Raw genomic sequence first — 17,080 nt, 5'->3', positions numbered from 1 at the left:
CTTCTGCATTCCTCAAATACAGTACCTTCCAAAAACTGAACAGAATTTTAACTAAATCACCAACAACTCTACCTATTACTGTTAAGCCCCCATCTGTGTGCTACAGAGGCTGCCCCTGTATCTGCCACCATGGAGCCTAAACTTAGCCCCCAGAAACATGCAAACTGAGAAACTGCTCAAAACATTTGATGGTTCAGTACTCAGCCACAGCTCTTACATGGTTCTAACTGGCTTCTGTCTCCTGTCACAGACCTCTCCTCATTTTCCTCCTCACTGACACTAGCTTCCTGAATACTGTCTTATGGTGACTTGCTTGCTTTTCTCATCTTTGGTTTTTATTTTCCTTTTTTCCTTCCACAGCATTTTTCTGCCACCAAGATATTTGCCCTTCAGAGCAATTCTAAACATTCTTTGTGCTCAACAAACCAATCAATCACAATGCTAGTCAGAATATTAGGTTCTTTGTGTAACATTTTATTTTTGGCTTTGCTTATGGCTCAACGTAGAGCCACAGACTATTTCCTTCTGCTTTTAAAATTCTAGGTATTGCTTGAAATATGCCTGAAATTATCTCTCCATCTGTTTTCAAGATCATTTTATGCATGTCAATACTTAACCTGCCTCCTTTCTGAAACTTCCTGGAGCCTATCACCAGTGTCCTTACCAGGCCTTTCACAGATGCTGCCATTGAGGGGGTTGATGCAGGTTGCAGCCTTTAATCCCCGAACAGTGGGTTCTGATAAGATTCCGCAGAACCCAGCATCGCTAGGCTCAGATGGCATCCACTGTAGTAAACTATTTGTAAATGGAGACATATCTTCCCAACACCAGTAGGAGACATTGATCTTCCGAAGGCCAACCCATGGGGTTAAGGTGAGCTTGGACTGTGGGCAAAAGAGACATAATTATGAAAACAATCAATGTTTTGACCAAACAAGCTACTTGATAAAACCCACTAAGTTAGGTATATTCACAGGTACAGGAAAGCCTTCCTATACTCTAAACTCGGCCATTGGGATAGATCACCACTTCAATATGGCCATTTTACAAAGGACAAATTTATAGCTTAGAGAAAAGAAATATCAAAATTTTCACAGAGATCCATAACAAAGTAATAACTGAGTACCAAAATTTTTATACTCTGCATCAAATCCTACGAAGAGATGGTTATCCTAAACTGGCTTAAGTGCCATTCACACATGAAGTCATTTCACCAACATTCATAAAATATTGATAATGTATCCATCCTTAGAAAAGGAGCTAAGCCTGTATGATGCTTTTATTTTATTTTTTAAATTTTGGGGGTCTGGGGTTGTGGGTCAATAACAGAACACTTGCCTAGCATGTGTGAGGCACTGGGTTCAATCCTCAGCACCACATATAAATAAATAAAGAATAAAGGTACATCAACAACTAAAAAATATTTTAAAAAAAATTTTAATTTGTTCTAATTAGTTTACATGACAGCAGAATGCATTTTGACACATTGTACACAAATGGAGCACAACTTCTCATTCCTCTGGGTGTACATGGTGCAGTCACATCAGTAGTATAATTATACACATATGTAATAATGTCTGTCTCATTCTACAGTCCTTCCCATCCCCACCACCCCACCCACTCCCACTCCCCTCTGAACAATCCAAAGTTTGTGTGATGCTTTTATAATTGTATACATTGTGAGATGGTTGACACTATCAACTAATTGACATCCATTACCTCTCATATTTACCTTTGTATGACTGTATGTACATGTATGTGATGAGAACATGTAAAAACTATGTCCTTAAGAAATATTTAGTATACATACACCATTATTAACTACTATCACCATAGCATACATTAGATCTCTAGAACATCTTATTTAACTAAACTTTGAACAATTTGATCAGCATGTTCCCATTTCTCACCGCACCTCCCAAGGCCCTGAAAACCACCAGTGTACTCTCTGCTTCCCTGAGTTAGACATTTATAAATTCTACACATAAGCAAAGTCATGTATTTGTCTTTTTGTGACCAGCTTATTTCATTCAGTATAAGGTCCTCCAGGTCTATCCATGTGGTTGCAAATGACAGTATTTCCTTCTTTTTTAAGGCTGAATCATAATACTCTGTGGAGGAGGGGTGTGGGTGTGGGTATTTACTGTATTTTTTATTCTATTTCTCCACTTAGCAATGGATTTTATAAAGAATAAGAGCAATGAACACCTTGGATGGTTTTCATCTCCTACTCCCTAAAATTTCCTTGCCATTTCACTTTTAAAAAAAATGTTTTTAATCAATTTATAATGTCTAACCCAGAAATGAAAGGTAGTCTTAATTTTGACAGTTGAAAAAAACATGTACAATGTATTTTCATTTTTGAGAAGGAAAAATATGCATGCCTATTAAAAGACCTGAAATAAATAAATTCCAAGAGTTTTTAGTGGTATTAACAAATGATATTTGTTTTCTTACATTCTTTTATTAGAATTTTCTAATTTTCCTTTAAAAACAAACAAAATTATAACTAATATATTTTACAAGTCTTTTAATAATGTCTTTTTGCTTTCCTGATAAAATGCAGAGCCATTAGCATTGTAGACAAGGTATCTCTGATTTGGCTGTGGGCCCTTCTTGAAGCCCAGCTATAGCATCTTCCTCCCATCCAACCTGCCCCAGCCAAACAAACTAACCCGCAGCTCGCTCAGTGAGCCATTCCCTCAACCTCTACACCTTGTATGAGAGGGTACCAACATACAGGGAGCCCGTCCTTCTTCCCTTTCCACTTCACTCCTTCCCACCTTCAGGATTATCTCCTCCCAGCTCTACCAGACAGCCTCTACCCTATCTTGCTTTTTCATACATGGGCTCTACAGACTGGGCCACATCTGGAGATAAACCTATGGGGAACACATTACACTTTAGTTGTCTCATCTGTTTGTCTTATCTCAAGAGTGTGGGGTTCTGTTTAATTAAAGCTATCGTAGCAGACTAGACCACCCAGAACCTGGTAGGGCTGTAACACCTGAAGAAGAGAAGAAAGGGAACTGAGGTACATCTGTGCCCAGCTGGGATGATAGGAACTTTCTACACCAATTGTCTCACACAGAGGTGGACTTAATAGTCACCAGTAGAGAACCAGCACTATGGGCAAAGTTGTGAGCCTCCCGTTTCTTGAGGGAGTGAATGACCATAGATAGGTAAGGCTGGCTGACAGCCAAGGACAAAATGCTAGGAGAGGCCAACATCTGGGGAAGAGAAGAACAGAACCAACACAGACAATCTCTGATGGAGATTATAAAAATAGAAAAAGCTATCATAACATACCAATATGTTACAAATATCATAACATACCAAATGTGGTCCCTGAGGTAGGCATATTAAGCATGCGCTGCCAATATCTGAGAGTCCACACCATAACAAAGTTTCACTGGGAAAAAAGTCCTGAGAGAGAGTAAAACACAGGGCACCTCTTCCCTCCCTATCTCAGAATGCCCTTTTATGTGATACACAGAGCCAGGACCCAGGCCACATTCCATACTTTATTCACATTAGATAAAGCCAGTTTCACCCAGTGAAGTGGTACCCTGAGTTCCTCACTGCTTAACAAGAGAATATCACCCCCACACTTCTCCCTACCACAGTCTACCTAGCTGAGAGAGCTTTGTTCTCTGAATATCTGCTTAAGTGAAGGTATAATCACAGGGCCTGCACTTTGGACTAAAAATGGCAAAATGTGATTGTGGAACAACAACTAAAAGTCATCCAATCATCCAATAGCTTGGATGGACAGGAATAGAACGTGAGCCTTGCTGATCTCAGAAACCCTTCAAAAGAAGATGCCCTCTCTTGTTGGGCTGCCAGGTCTAGAGAGACCCAAACAGATGTATATTTCTTGGTGGTAGTGACAACATGTTCTGAATAATACCTTAAATCTAAAGGAAATAATGTCTAAATATGATGCCTAATTAGCTGTGACCCCCTCGCTCCCTACCACAGCAGAAACTATAGAGGTAAAACAAGCAGGGATCATCCAGTGATGTCACCAGAGTATGTGCACAAACACACACATTACTATACATCTCATATATTATTTTTCATGTTATAATAAATATGACTAAGAAAATGTATGAAGTATTAAAAAGGTTTCAAAGTTAAAGGCATTTAAGGACAAGACTTCAGTTGGGGTTATAGCTCACTTGGTAGAGCGTTTGCCTAGCATGTGTGAGGCACAGGTTTGATCCTCAGCACCATATAAAAATACATAAATACTGGGGCTGGGGATGTGGCTCAAGTGGTAGCGCGCTCGCCTGGCATGCGTGCGGCCTGGGTTCGATCCTCAGCACCACATACAAACAAAGATGTTGTGTCCACCGAGAACTAAAAAAAAATAAATAAATATTAAAATTTAAAAAAAAATACATAAATAAATAAAATAAAGGTATTATGTCTGTCTACAACTAAAAAAATATTAAAAGAAAAAAAAAGGAAGAGACTGACAGTGTAGCGCCATATCTACTACGCCACGCATCCTGGCATTCCTCCTCTTCCCAGCACATCTGTCACCCACAGCCTTCCATGCACCAGCTGTGGTCATGCCCTCAGCAGAAAAGTGGGTAAGAGACACTTAGGTTCTGAGGATTCACTCACCATGCTTTGTGATGGCTGCATTATTTGCAGCTGCTTAAGGACAAATTCCACTTTCTTCTGGGTTGTAAGGGAAGCCAAGAAGGCATTGTGGTTCCTACAGTACAGTTTAGCATTGTCATAATTCTCCTTGGCAGTAGTAATTTTCAAACACGAGTTTCCAACCAAATGCCAGCCAACGCCACAGATATTTTCTTTAACAAAGGGGGAGAGAAAAAACAGCTTTAGAAATTACACAAAACTACTGTATTCCTAGTTCAAGTTCCTGAACACCTAAATGATCCTTGAGATTGAATTCTAGGTGCTTCATTAAGAATGTGGCAAGGGCAAGAGACACATTATTCACTTCCAGACATAGAATGCAAGAGATAAGTTTGTCAGTCCTATCTACTGGGTCTCATGAAGTATATTCTGAAGTCAACTCTCCAGTCACTTGGAGGAAAATCCATTTAGTGTAAATGCTAGATTGATGGCAGAGCTTTTAGAAGAATAATTAGAAATAAGACTAACTCCTATGTGGAGAGCAGACAGATGAATATGCACATTAGAAAGGTGGAGTACAGAACTGCAAACATGGAAATGAGTTGGGAATGAATAAATCTAAAGTCTTCAAATGCTGCACTTTTCCTTATTTTCAGGTACAAGTTATACCCAAGCACACAAATCATACCAAAAAATGAGGAGGGTAAGATCTTAGGAAAAGTCCAAAGTCCACACAAGGCAAGTTTTGTAATCAGTTCCTTGTGATCAGGCTGAACCCACATTAAGATTCTGCATGGAAGCTGGGGACACTCCCGGTTCAACAGTGAATGAAACAGCAACACCATCAGAACCAAAGTACCCTGGAGACACCATGAACAATATTCATTAGCAGAAACAGCCACTGAGATCATTGGGAGGTACCACAGGAAAGAGATCATTTGAGAGCACACAGACTTGCTCCTTGAAGCATGGAATGGACAAGTTAAAATGAAGACTCTAGGACCCCACCCCAGGCCTGTACAAGAACATGCCTTTTGGCAAGATCCCAGGGATTTTGCTATTCATGAATGTCTGAGACTCAGAACAATGAACAAGAAGCCCATTCTGAAAGATGAACTGCATTACTCCAAAGAACATTCAAAAGGGCCCTGGTTCAGCTCAAGTGGCCTGCTCATGTCTCAGCTGTTACACAGTGCCACAAAACTCCCCATTCCTGGACATCTGGTTGGAGTAAATATATCAGGGGTTCCGTCATGGCTGGCCACCCCAAAGTCATCACCTTAAACCTCAGGATTCCATAAACAGGTACTCAGGACTGGCGGTCACCTCAGAGTTGCTGCTAACACAGAAATCTGCCTCTCCCTCTGCTCAGAGAAGCCCCTCAAGAGGTGCCAACAACCAAATCCCCATGTTCAGTAACACTCTTCCATACAGTGCCCAGAAATCCGGTAGCTGAGACTACAGACTTCTAGTCTCAGTTATCACAGCCAGGTGGGTGTCAAGGGAAGGAGCAGGTTCACTGACATGAACCCAGAATCATTTCATTCTCCAGAGGAACAGATAATGTTTGACTTATTTCAAAGAATAGAAGAGTACATACTTACAAATTGGATTTTAGTTAAATAAACAACAAATAAATGTGACAGATACATAGAATAAGGTCCTCCCCCCAATTAAGTTCAACCCAGGTTGCAAAAGATTAAGGGTTCTGGATCCATACTCCAGGTGCCTAGCAAGGCTTACCAGGCAGAGCAATACACTCCTGATTCCGAGGCTCCCACTGGCAGTTCTGGTCCAGGGCACAACTCCTACAGCTGGTCTTCTTGTTACAGTAGTACATGGGGTTATCCTTGGGACAATTCTCATACCTTGAAATGGAGATCTAGAACACAGTGGACAAAAGCTTTTGTTTTATATCCATAGAGATAATTCATGCTGAAGACCAACAGGACACTAAACACAATAATATCTAACCAAGAAAGCAAATAAATAGAGATAAATAAGATGCTAATGAAGTTGCAGTGCATCAGAAACACTGTAGTAAAATGTTCTGTTCATAGACATGCCTTTACCTGGCAAGAAAGCAGTCTACTCTTTTAAACAGCATGCCTCAACCTTCTCAGCAGTAAAATGGAAATATGGAACAGTCTATTTTGTAAACTGACAAAAATAATCTATTTTATAAACTGACAAAAAAAGGTCTTTTACATAAACTTTAAAAGCTTGGTCATCTTAATCTTATTTAATAAGTCTTTATTATAATCCAAATATTCAAAATCATATGTGATTTTGAAGCCCTAGAAAGAGACACTCTGAAGAAATACTTTTTCAGTAAAAAAAAAAAAAAAAAAGGGAAATGAAGAACACTGAATTTATGCTGATCCAAGATATAACAAAAGACAAGGAGATTGTGGCAAAGTCTATCATTTGCTCGGTCTACTAGAGAACACTACACACCTGCTTCAAATCCCAACTTTCTCCAACAATCTCACATGGGTGGAGTGAGCTTGCTGTTACAAGCCTCAGACAAAAGATCTAGTACTTAGCCACAACCATGCCCAGGGAAAATTGTTCTCAGGCACTAGTACTACCTCACCACAAACAAGGCCCGTGGCAACTGAGAATGTTGAACCAAATGTATACAGCATCCCTTCCAAAAAGAAAACCTGAACTATAATAAAATCCAAGTCTACATCCCATTTAAAAAAAATTTGGACCACTATTTATGGCCATACACTCAACCTACACCTAAACCCAATTACGATATTTTTATCCCCTGAAATCCTTAACAATTGGACCCTGACCTGGCCTTCTGTGCAGCTGTGGTTCATAGGGACACAATGGTCATTGCACCAGTGGCAGTCATTGGTGTTAGCCGTGCAGCTGTAACAATCCGTGTGCTGGTCACATCTGTCATGGTCAAGGGCTAAGAAGAGAAGAAACACTCGTCAACTGTGACAGCTTCTATTAAGCACAATCTGAGATGGGTTAAAAAAAGAAAATCCTAACAATGGCTGGGAAGTAAATTGAACAGTAAAACTGAAAGTAAAATATATTGGGATGTTCAGGTTAAAAAAGCCCTAGAAAGAGACACTCTGAGAAGAAACAGTATTTTCATTTAAAGAAAAAAAAAAAGGAAATGAAGAGCAAAGATAAGTTAATTTAACAAGTCTAACATATAATAGAACTGAGTCTTTGAATATTTTTTTCCCCCCAAGAAAAAACCAACTAGCAATAGAATAAACACCAGAAACTGCCCAGGAGCCAAAGAAAGTTACAAAGGAGACCAATCCATCCCTCCCAGTTACAAACACCAAAGCTCATTTTGAGCACAGGCAGCAGGCAGTGCCTGGACTCCAAGGGAAGTGTGAACTGAGTCATGCTGCATTGATTTCCACAATGCAAGCTGCAGAACGCTGGGGTGACTGCAGACCTGATGCACTTCCTGTTGACCCCAGAAAAGAGAAGCTGCACCACCATGCTGCCTCATCTGCTGAACCACCTATTAGACACCGCACATGGTGAAACCCAGAAAGTGTAAATGGAGGGGCATTGGGGTGGTGGCTCAGTGGTAGAGAACTTGCCTAGCATGTGTGAGGCACTGGGTTTGATCCTCAGCACCACATAAAAATTATAAATAAGTAAATAAATAAAGGTGTTGTGTCCATCTACAACTAAAAAAATACTTAAAAAAAAAAAAAGAGTAAATGGGAGGGTCCATGGCCCACCCTCTTAAAGGCCCCAGCAGTATACCCCTTAGGTTGCTCTTCCTTCTCTTGTCATCATCAAAGGATTATGACCACCTCTGCACAGAGTGGAGTGAAACAGGGAGTTGATACTGCACATGAGATGACAGGAAATGGGCTCATACTGAATCATCTAAGATAATTCAACATTATTTTCCATGTACACTTGCACATTTAATTTGAACTTTTAAAAATTTGATTAAAAATAACTGTTTCACTGATTTTTTTTTATTAATTCTTTAGACTATTTTTTTTTTATTGGTTGTTCAAAACATTACAAAGCTCATTTTATCCTTTTCAGGAGTCAATGACTAATCCCACAGTGTTCTGGTAATTCTGTTCTCCATCAATGAACTTGGTTGCCTGGGTGTTCTTACTAAGCAAGATTAATTTGGAGCATCCCAGAGAATAAAAGCTGCCTCTCTCTCCACCATAATGGCCACAGTAACTGCATCCTGCTAGCCATGGAATTCAGTCAACTACTTAACTTATGTGAACAAATACTTTGCAGAGGCATTCTTCTTACTTAGAAAGGACTTTCTCACACATTTCTTCACACCATGTTGTTCTGTGCTTTTTTTTTTTTGGTACTGAGGACTGAACACTCAGGGGAGCTTAACCACTGAATCACATACCCAGCCTTTTTTTAAAATTTATTTTATTTAGAGACAGAGTTACTAAGTGCCTTCTAAGTTGCTGAGGCTGACTTTGAACTCACGATCCTCTTGCCTCAGCCTCCCAAGCCACTGGGATTACAGGTGCACTCTGCACTCAGCTGTTCTGTGCTATGTCAGAGCAAAAGGACAAGAAGCTAAATAGGAAGGGTAAAGAAAATAGCTTAGAAAACATGAGGGGAACTTCTAGAAGTGGGGATCACTGTTCATCCTCAGCAACTCTCTGTCTTGTTCTCACTGCTGTATCCAACTAGAAGAGCTAGAAGACAGTTGTGAGGATGGCAACTCCTCTATGTACAATAGGCTTTTCTAGGTTGGCCTTCCTAATCTCATCCTTAATGTCAGACCTCCACAATCCAATATGGTAACCAGGATGTTAAAAATTCAGTTCCTAAAGGCACACTAACTACCTTTCCAGTGTCTGATATTCCCATGTGGCTAAGTAGCTACCAGACTAGAACAGGGCACGTATGCAATATTTCCAGTATCAAAACAAGTTCCATTGGATAGCACTGCCTTGGACCAACTGTAGCCAGGTGGACAAAGCGTATGGCATGCCAAGAAGATTTTGTCCCTATCATTCACAGACAGCTTCAAGGAGCCACACAACCTGTTCTCATCTGTTGTAAAGATATTTACAAACATTCTCAAACTCCGAGAAGGGCTTTGCACAAGTTATTACTAAACTAGTATGGATAATAAGGTGATTATAAGAAGTATACATATACTGTTTCTTAATAACTGATCAAATGAGATTTCTAATTAAATTCTAAGAAGAGAATAACATACTTCTTTTGGAAAAACATTCTGATTTTAACTTTTCTGCCTGTTCTTCAGTTGCCAACTCCCAGGAGATGCACTGAGACGACCCTGTGTCCCACACACAGCGGACACCAGGTCCTGCTGCCACACAAGCAGCTTCACTCTGATGTGCTTCACACTGTTCCGAGGTGAATACCAGGATGTCACTGAGGAGGAGACTGTTGAAACCACCAAACACATACATGGTGCTAGAGAAAAAAGGAAGATAATGAATTTGCTGAAAAATTATTTATAAATACATGATATACTTTGTAGACAACATTCAGACAAATCTTATATAACAAAATCCTCTAAGAAATTACTTCAAGGTCTCTAAAATTATAATTCCCTTCCCTCCCAAATTCCACCCTTTAATCCTGACCTTTGATCATCAAGAATAGTTCCAAAAATCACCCATGAAATTTGTACATGCAAAAGTGACATCTTGGGCTGGGGTTGTGGCTCAGTGGTAGAGCACTTGCCTCTCAGGCATGAGGCCCTGGGTTCGATCCTCAGCACCACATAAATAAATAAATATAAAGATATTGTATCCATCTACAACTAAAAATTTTTTTAAATATTAAATTAGTGGGTAATTAAATTAATCTTAAATTAGTGGGTCTTTTCAGTAAATGGTATCAAGATAACTAAACATATGAAAAAAAAGGTTAAACTAAATCCCTTTCTCACTCTATGTACTAGAATAAATTCCAAATGGATCAGAGAATCATCCAAAAGAAGAAATCATATAAGTTCTAGAAGAAACAATAGGCAATCTTTTCCATAACCTAAAAGTAGGAAAAACCTCCATATGACTTAAAAATGCAGAAGGCAGAAAAACAATTTTATATAGAGGACTTAAACCATGCATATGTCTTTAAGCATATGAAAAGATGATCAACTTTAGTCAAAAGAAAAAAACAAATTAATGCTCATAAGCTGGGCGTGATGTCACACACCTGTGATCTCAGCAGATCCAGAGGAGGCTGAGGCATAATGGTCATAAGTTCAAGGCCAGCCTGAGTAACTTATCGAGGCCCTAAGAAACTTAGTGAGAGCCTATCTCAAAATCAAAAGAAAAGGGCCGGGGGTGGGGAGGTTAGTGATGTCACTTAGTGGTCAAGCAGCTCTTGGTTCAATCCCTGCTACAAAAAATAAAATAAAATAAACCCCACACTTACGTAACAAAACTTGAGCAAAAAATGGAAAGATGAAGCTATGGGGCAACAGGCACACTCACACACTGCTGGGCTTATAAAATAGCACAAGCCCACAGACAGGTAATTTAGCAATTTCTAATAAAACTACACATCAACCTTCTGAATCTGAAATCACATTCTAGAAGTCTATCACAAAGATTCAATAGCAAAAACACATGTGAGGTAATTAACTACATCATTAAAAAATAGGAAAAATATTCCGACACTCCAAAATCTATTGGGAATGTATTAAACTCTGATGCAACAACATGATGAAATACTACACAGATGTAAAAAGAAATGAGGAAGATTTCTGTATACTGCTACGGCATTATCTCCAACTGTTATGCGGGGAGGAAGCCATGCAGAAAAAAGTATGTACCCCATTTGAATCAAATGTATGATATGTCAAGACCATTGTAATGTTTTGAGCAACTAATAAAAAAGTTTTTTTAAAAAAAGTATGTAAAGTGTGTAGCAGTTTATCTATTGAGAGATGGAAGAGCTCACACACAGAAACACAGTGTTTCTTTAACTGGTCTTCTTAAATGACCAACACAATAGTAATGATTAGGACTATGACTTAGACCCTGCCGGTCCATATCAGAACTTTTTAGAGAAAAACCCAATGTGTGCCTGGGTCAGTAAATGTTCACAATGAATGTGGACAATATTTTCAGTATGAGAAAGACTATGTAGTGTCAGAAAGATTCAAGAGCTACCATGAAGGGATGCTCCCTGGCTACAGATAGAAAATGTTTGAAATTTAATAAGAATAAGAACTATAAAGGACTTGGTACAACACACCAAATATTTTTAAATCCTTAAATTCAATAACACATGCCCATGAACCCAACTGTCATCTTTGGACAATGCTGAGAAATCAGTCTATTATTTTGAAATTTTCAAATAAAGGAAAATAATCAATCTTATGAAGTAATCTTGTTGTAATCCTAAAGTGAATCTGACTGCATTAATTTGCAGGAAGGTCAGGAGAGATACCAACATGTATTTGAAAGCATGGGGATACAACCATCAAAATCTGGACTATAAGAAACTCTACAGGATACACAACACAGTGTCTAGCAAATAAATGGAAACATGACAGGCAAGGAGCCTGTAATTAAGAAAAAGAACATATTTTAATGGTTTTAATTTAGTGATTTAAGTTGGATCCTCATTTCAACAAGCTAAATTTTAAAAGAATTATAAGACAATTCAGAAACTTGAATATGAAATGAACACTGATTATGTTAAAGAACTATTAATTTTTAAGTGTTATAATTTTTAAGTATACTAGTTGTAGGGTTTTTTTGTTTGTTTGTTTTGGGGGGGTTTTTATTTGTTTGTTTGTTTTGTTTTGGTTAGGGTTTTTTTCCTTCTTTTTTTCTGGGAAGGCGTACTGGAGAGTAAAACCCAGATGCTTTACCACTGAGCTATAACCCAAGTCTTTTCTATTACTTATTTTGAAATAGGGTCTAAGTTGTTTAGGGCCTTGCTAAAGCCACTGAGGTTAAACACAAACTTGCAATCCTCCTGTCTCAACCTCCACAGACCCTGGGATTACATGCATGCACCTCCAATCTCAGCAGTACTTATATGTTTTAAGAGTCTTTAATGAAAAATAGTCAATTCTCATTATTTGCAGATTCTGTATTTGTGAATTTACCTATGTGCTAAAATTTATTCCTAACTCCAAAATCAATACTTTGCAGCAGTTTATGGTCACTTGCAGGCATGTGCATGCAGAATGATGAAACATTTGAATGGTGAAACATACATATTCCCAGCTCAGCTCAAACAAAGGAGTGCTCTGACTTCTTGTCTCAGCTCTCATACTGTAACAAGTGTCCCTTTCATGGTTTTAGTGCCCCCTTCTTGAGTTTTTGTGCTTTACTTTATGCTAGTGATTTCATTGTTTACAACCCCTAGTGCAGTGCTCAAGTGCTGTCTCCTGTTTTAAGCCGTGATGTGCCTTTGTGGAGGAAATATGTGTGTTAGAAATTTTGTTTAGACGTGAGTCGAAGTGCTATTGACCGCAAGCTCAATGGTAAGAAATAGGCAATATATTGTATTTAAAGAGAAACACACACTGAACAGGGTTAACATATTGACTAGTTTAGGAAAATGTGCTAAGGCGGCTTGCAGAAACCTAATGTCCCGTACGAGCAGAGAGTCAATATTCACTAATTCATTGTGTGCAGAACATAACCACTGTGAATAATGAAAACCAACTGTAATCTAAAATATTTACTTGTGAAATCCTATTGTGCTAGAAAATTGCTTCCAAGTAAGATGGACAGGTTCAGGATGGCCACAGATTGATGACTGCTAATGTAGAGTAAGGGGCACATGGGGCTTAATTATGCTATTATCTCTACTTCTTTATATCGTTCAAATTTTCACAATAAAAAGTTTTAACATCCTTTTAGGAAAAAAGAATTTTGCTTAAATCTCTTCCATTTCAAGGATAACATTACATTTCTAATACTAATATTACAAATGGGCCCGTTCTTTTCTGCATATGATCTCTTCAGTTTAATTTTGTTTTTAGCCTAAAAACTTAATATGATTATTTATATTATCTGTCTCTAAAAAGAACAAGGCCCAAATCATGCTATCCATTTACTTATTCACTCAGAAATAACCATTTAGCATCTATTACAAACAAAAATACTTCTGGCCCCTGATCCTTCAGTCTGGAAATCAGCCCAAAATTCAGCTCCAGCTCTCTGCTGCCCCAGCTGGATTCATCTCTTAGTTTCTGTCCAATGTTTCCTCATTATCTTTCCAGTTCTTGCTTTACACATTTCAGTGGGAGAAGCTCCAGAAGTGAAAGTCCTCCTGAAGTCAAGGGTCAAGGGCTTTTTTATTTTTTCAAGATAGGGTTCTATGTTGCCCGGGTTGGGCTTGATTTTGTAATTCTTCTGCCTAAGCCTCCAGAGCAGCTAGGATTATAGGAGTACACCAGTGCACCTGGCCAGAATCAAGGTTTTAAGAGTTTTAAATCAAGCCCAATTCTCCTTCAGGGTGCTTTAATAAAATTTCACATCTCCAGTAGTACGCGTCTACACAAGGCTTCAAGAACTTGCAGATAATAATGAAAAAGGCAGCACTAGCCATATAGTAAAAACCAGGGTAAACTTATAAACTTCTAGAACTTTGAATATTGGAGTCTTATTAGCTGAAAGCATTTAAGCATTTTAGCAAAACCATTGAGAAATCATTGGCTGAATACTAAGCTGATCTAGGGGCACTCCAGAGCAAGTTGGACCTTAATTTAAAAACAAGAAAAAACGACTAATCAGAGAAATCAGCAGTGGCACCCTGTTTGGGGAGACAGAACAGAACACACAGTACCTTATATAAACAGCAACAGTTGTCAGTGATGATGGTGACAAAAATCACAATCTGATCAGTTTTCTTACCATTTATTGTTTTAAGATATTTAGTTTTCAACAAAATGTGCAAAAAAATTAAAACCTGTGACCCATACAGAAGAAAATTAAGTCAACAAAAACTACCTCTGTGGGGTTCCACATGTTTGTCTCAGGAGACAAAGATTTCAAAGTAGCTATTATGTATTTTTAAGGAACTTAAAAACTATGTCTAAAAAAATTAAATGAAAGTATGACATTAATGACTCAACAGATAGAGAATACCAATAAAGAGACATAAATTAAAATTATAAAGAATAAATGGAGGAGTTGGGATTGTGGCTCAGTGGCAGAGTGCTTGCCTAGCATGTGTGAGGCTCTGGGTTCGATTCTCAGCACCACATATCAATAAATAAAATAAAGCTCTATTGACAACTAAAAAAATATTAAAAAAAAAAAAGAATAAATAGAGGGCTGGGGTTGTAGTTCAGCAGCAGAGCACTTGCCTTGCATGTGGGAGGCATTGGGTTCAATCCTCAGCACCACATGAAAATGAATATATAAAATAAAGGTACTGTGTCCATCTACAATTAAAATTTTTTTAAATAAGGTATCATATCTATTTACAACTAAAAAATATTTTTTAAAAAAAATTAAATAAATGGAGCTGGGCACAGTGGCGCATGCCTATAATCCCAGTGGCTCTGGAGGCTGAAACAGGAGAATCATGAATTCGAAGACAACCTCAGCAATAGCGAGGTGCTAAGCAACTCAGTGAGACCCTGTCTCTAAATAAAATACAAAATAGGGCTGGGGAGTGGCACAGTAATTGAGTGTCCCTGAGTTCAATCACCAGTACGGAGAAGGAGAAGAAGAAATGGAAATCTTGGAATTGAAAATACAATTATGTAAAACAAAAATTCACTACAGTTACTCAACAACAGATTTGAGCTGGTAGAGGAAAAAAATAGCCATCTTAAAAATACATTACTAGGAGGCTGGGGATGTGGCTCAAGCGGTAGCGCACTCGCCTGGCATGCGCGAGGTGCTGGGTTCGACCCTCAACACCACATAAAAATAAAATAAATATATTAAAAAAAAATACATCAGTAGGGCTGGGGATGAAGCTTGTGGTAGTAGATCAATTGCCTAGCATGCCCAAACTAACATGCACAAAGCCCTGGGTTCCATCTTCAGCACCACATAAAAGAAAAAAGATAGATTAATTTAATGATATAATCTGAAGAAAAGAAAGGAATAAAATACTAAAAAAAAAAGTTAACAAAGCCACGGGGACCTGTGGAATTCTTTCAAGCATACCAATATCTACATAACAGAATTCCACAAGGAGGAGTAAGGAAAAAAAATACACTTAAAGAAATAATGTTTGAAAAATTTCCAAATTTGAAAAAGATTAGTCCATACATCCATAAAGTTCAATTCCTTCCAAGTAAGACAAACACAAAAAGACCCATATCTCAACACATCATAAACTGAAAGCTCAAAACTAAGAGACAATGTGAAGACAACAAAAGTAAAACAATTCATCAGATAAGAGAATGCCTTAAGATTATCAGTTAAGAAACAATGGAGAGGCTGGAATTGTGGCTCAGTGGTAGAGTGCTTGCCTCACATGTGTGAGGCTCTGAGTTTGATTCTCAGCACCACATATAAATAAATGATTAAAATAAAGGTCTATCAACAACTAAAAGAATATTTTAAAAAAAGACAATGGAGCTTAGAAGGCAAAGGAAGACATAGGGAAAGTGTAGAAAGCAACAATGCTCTGACAAAACTATCCTCCAAAAATGGAGCTAAAATAAAAATATTATCAGATAAACACTAAAAGACTTGTTAGCAGACCTGCCTTATAAGAAATACTACAAGAACAATAACTGTTGGAGACTTCAATATTCTACTCTCAATATTGGAGGACATAGCACTTGAGCAACATGGTTAACCAACTTGACCTCTTATCTAAACAACACTCTACCCAATAAAAGCAACATATGCAATCTCCCATGGAACATTCTCCAAGACAGATAATAAATATACTAGATCATAAAAAAATCCCAATAAATATTTATCAAAATAGAAAATAAAATGTGTTCTCTGACCACCATAATAGAATTCAACTAAAGATCAGATATCCACAAGCAAAAGAATGAAATTATACTCATGCAAAAAATCAACTCAAAATGCATTAAAAGACTTAAAGTCTTTTAAAATGTATTTTAAAAATCATGAAACTAATAAAAGAGCTGGTGGCACACTCCTGTAATCCCAGCAGCTCAGGAGGCTGAGGCATGAGGATCACGAGTTCAAAGCCAGACTCAGTAAAAGTGGTGCTAAGCAACTCAGTGAGACCCTGTCTCTTAACTAAAATACATAATAGAGCTGAGGATGTGGCTCAGTGGTCAAGTGCCCATGAGTTCAATCCCTGGTACCAAAATAACAACAACAACAAAACCTACTAGAAGAAGGGCTGGAGTTGTGGCTCAGTGCCTAGCACGTGTTGAGACACTGGGTTCAATCCTCATCACTACATAAAAATACATACATAAAATAAAGTTATTGTGTCCATCTACAACTTTAAAAAACCCACTGGAAGAAAACAGGGTGAAAGCTCCATGAAACTGGCCTAGGCAAGAACTTTTTTTTTTTTTTTTTTT

The 17,080-nt window shown here is 38.1% G+C and overlaps 1 protein-coding gene across 1 annotated transcript in view; it reads right to left on the bottom strand.

Annotated features, from left to right (window-relative positions):
- The window catches only part of Atrn (attractin), a gene marked incomplete at its 5' end in the record, with an annotated part of 149,165 nt that overhangs the window by 51,920 nt on the left and 80,165 nt on the right, over nt 1-17,080 (bottom strand). Inside the window, 7 exons of the mRNA XM_015488038.1 lie at nt 665-884; nt 4,633-4,823; nt 6,355-6,493; nt 7,416-7,537; nt 9,821-10,070; nt 11,837-11,854; nt 16,797-16,817. Coding sequence (XP_015343524.1) covers nt 665-884; nt 4,633-4,823; nt 6,355-6,493; nt 7,416-7,537; nt 9,821-10,070; nt 11,837-11,854; nt 16,797-16,817 — 961 coding nt within the window. The remainder of the gene's footprint in view (nt 1-664; nt 885-4,632; nt 4,824-6,354; nt 6,494-7,415; nt 7,538-9,820; nt 10,071-11,836; nt 11,855-16,796; nt 16,818-17,080) is intronic.

The sequence above is a fragment of the Marmota marmota genome, unplaced genomic scaffold (genome assembly GCF_001458135.2).
Source record: "Marmota marmota marmota unplaced genomic scaffold, marMar, whole genome shotgun sequence".
NCBI classification, from domain to species: domain Eukaryota; kingdom Metazoa; phylum Chordata; class Mammalia; order Rodentia; family Sciuridae; genus Marmota; species Marmota marmota.
This window is presented reverse-complemented; position numbering and strand designations above follow the sequence as displayed.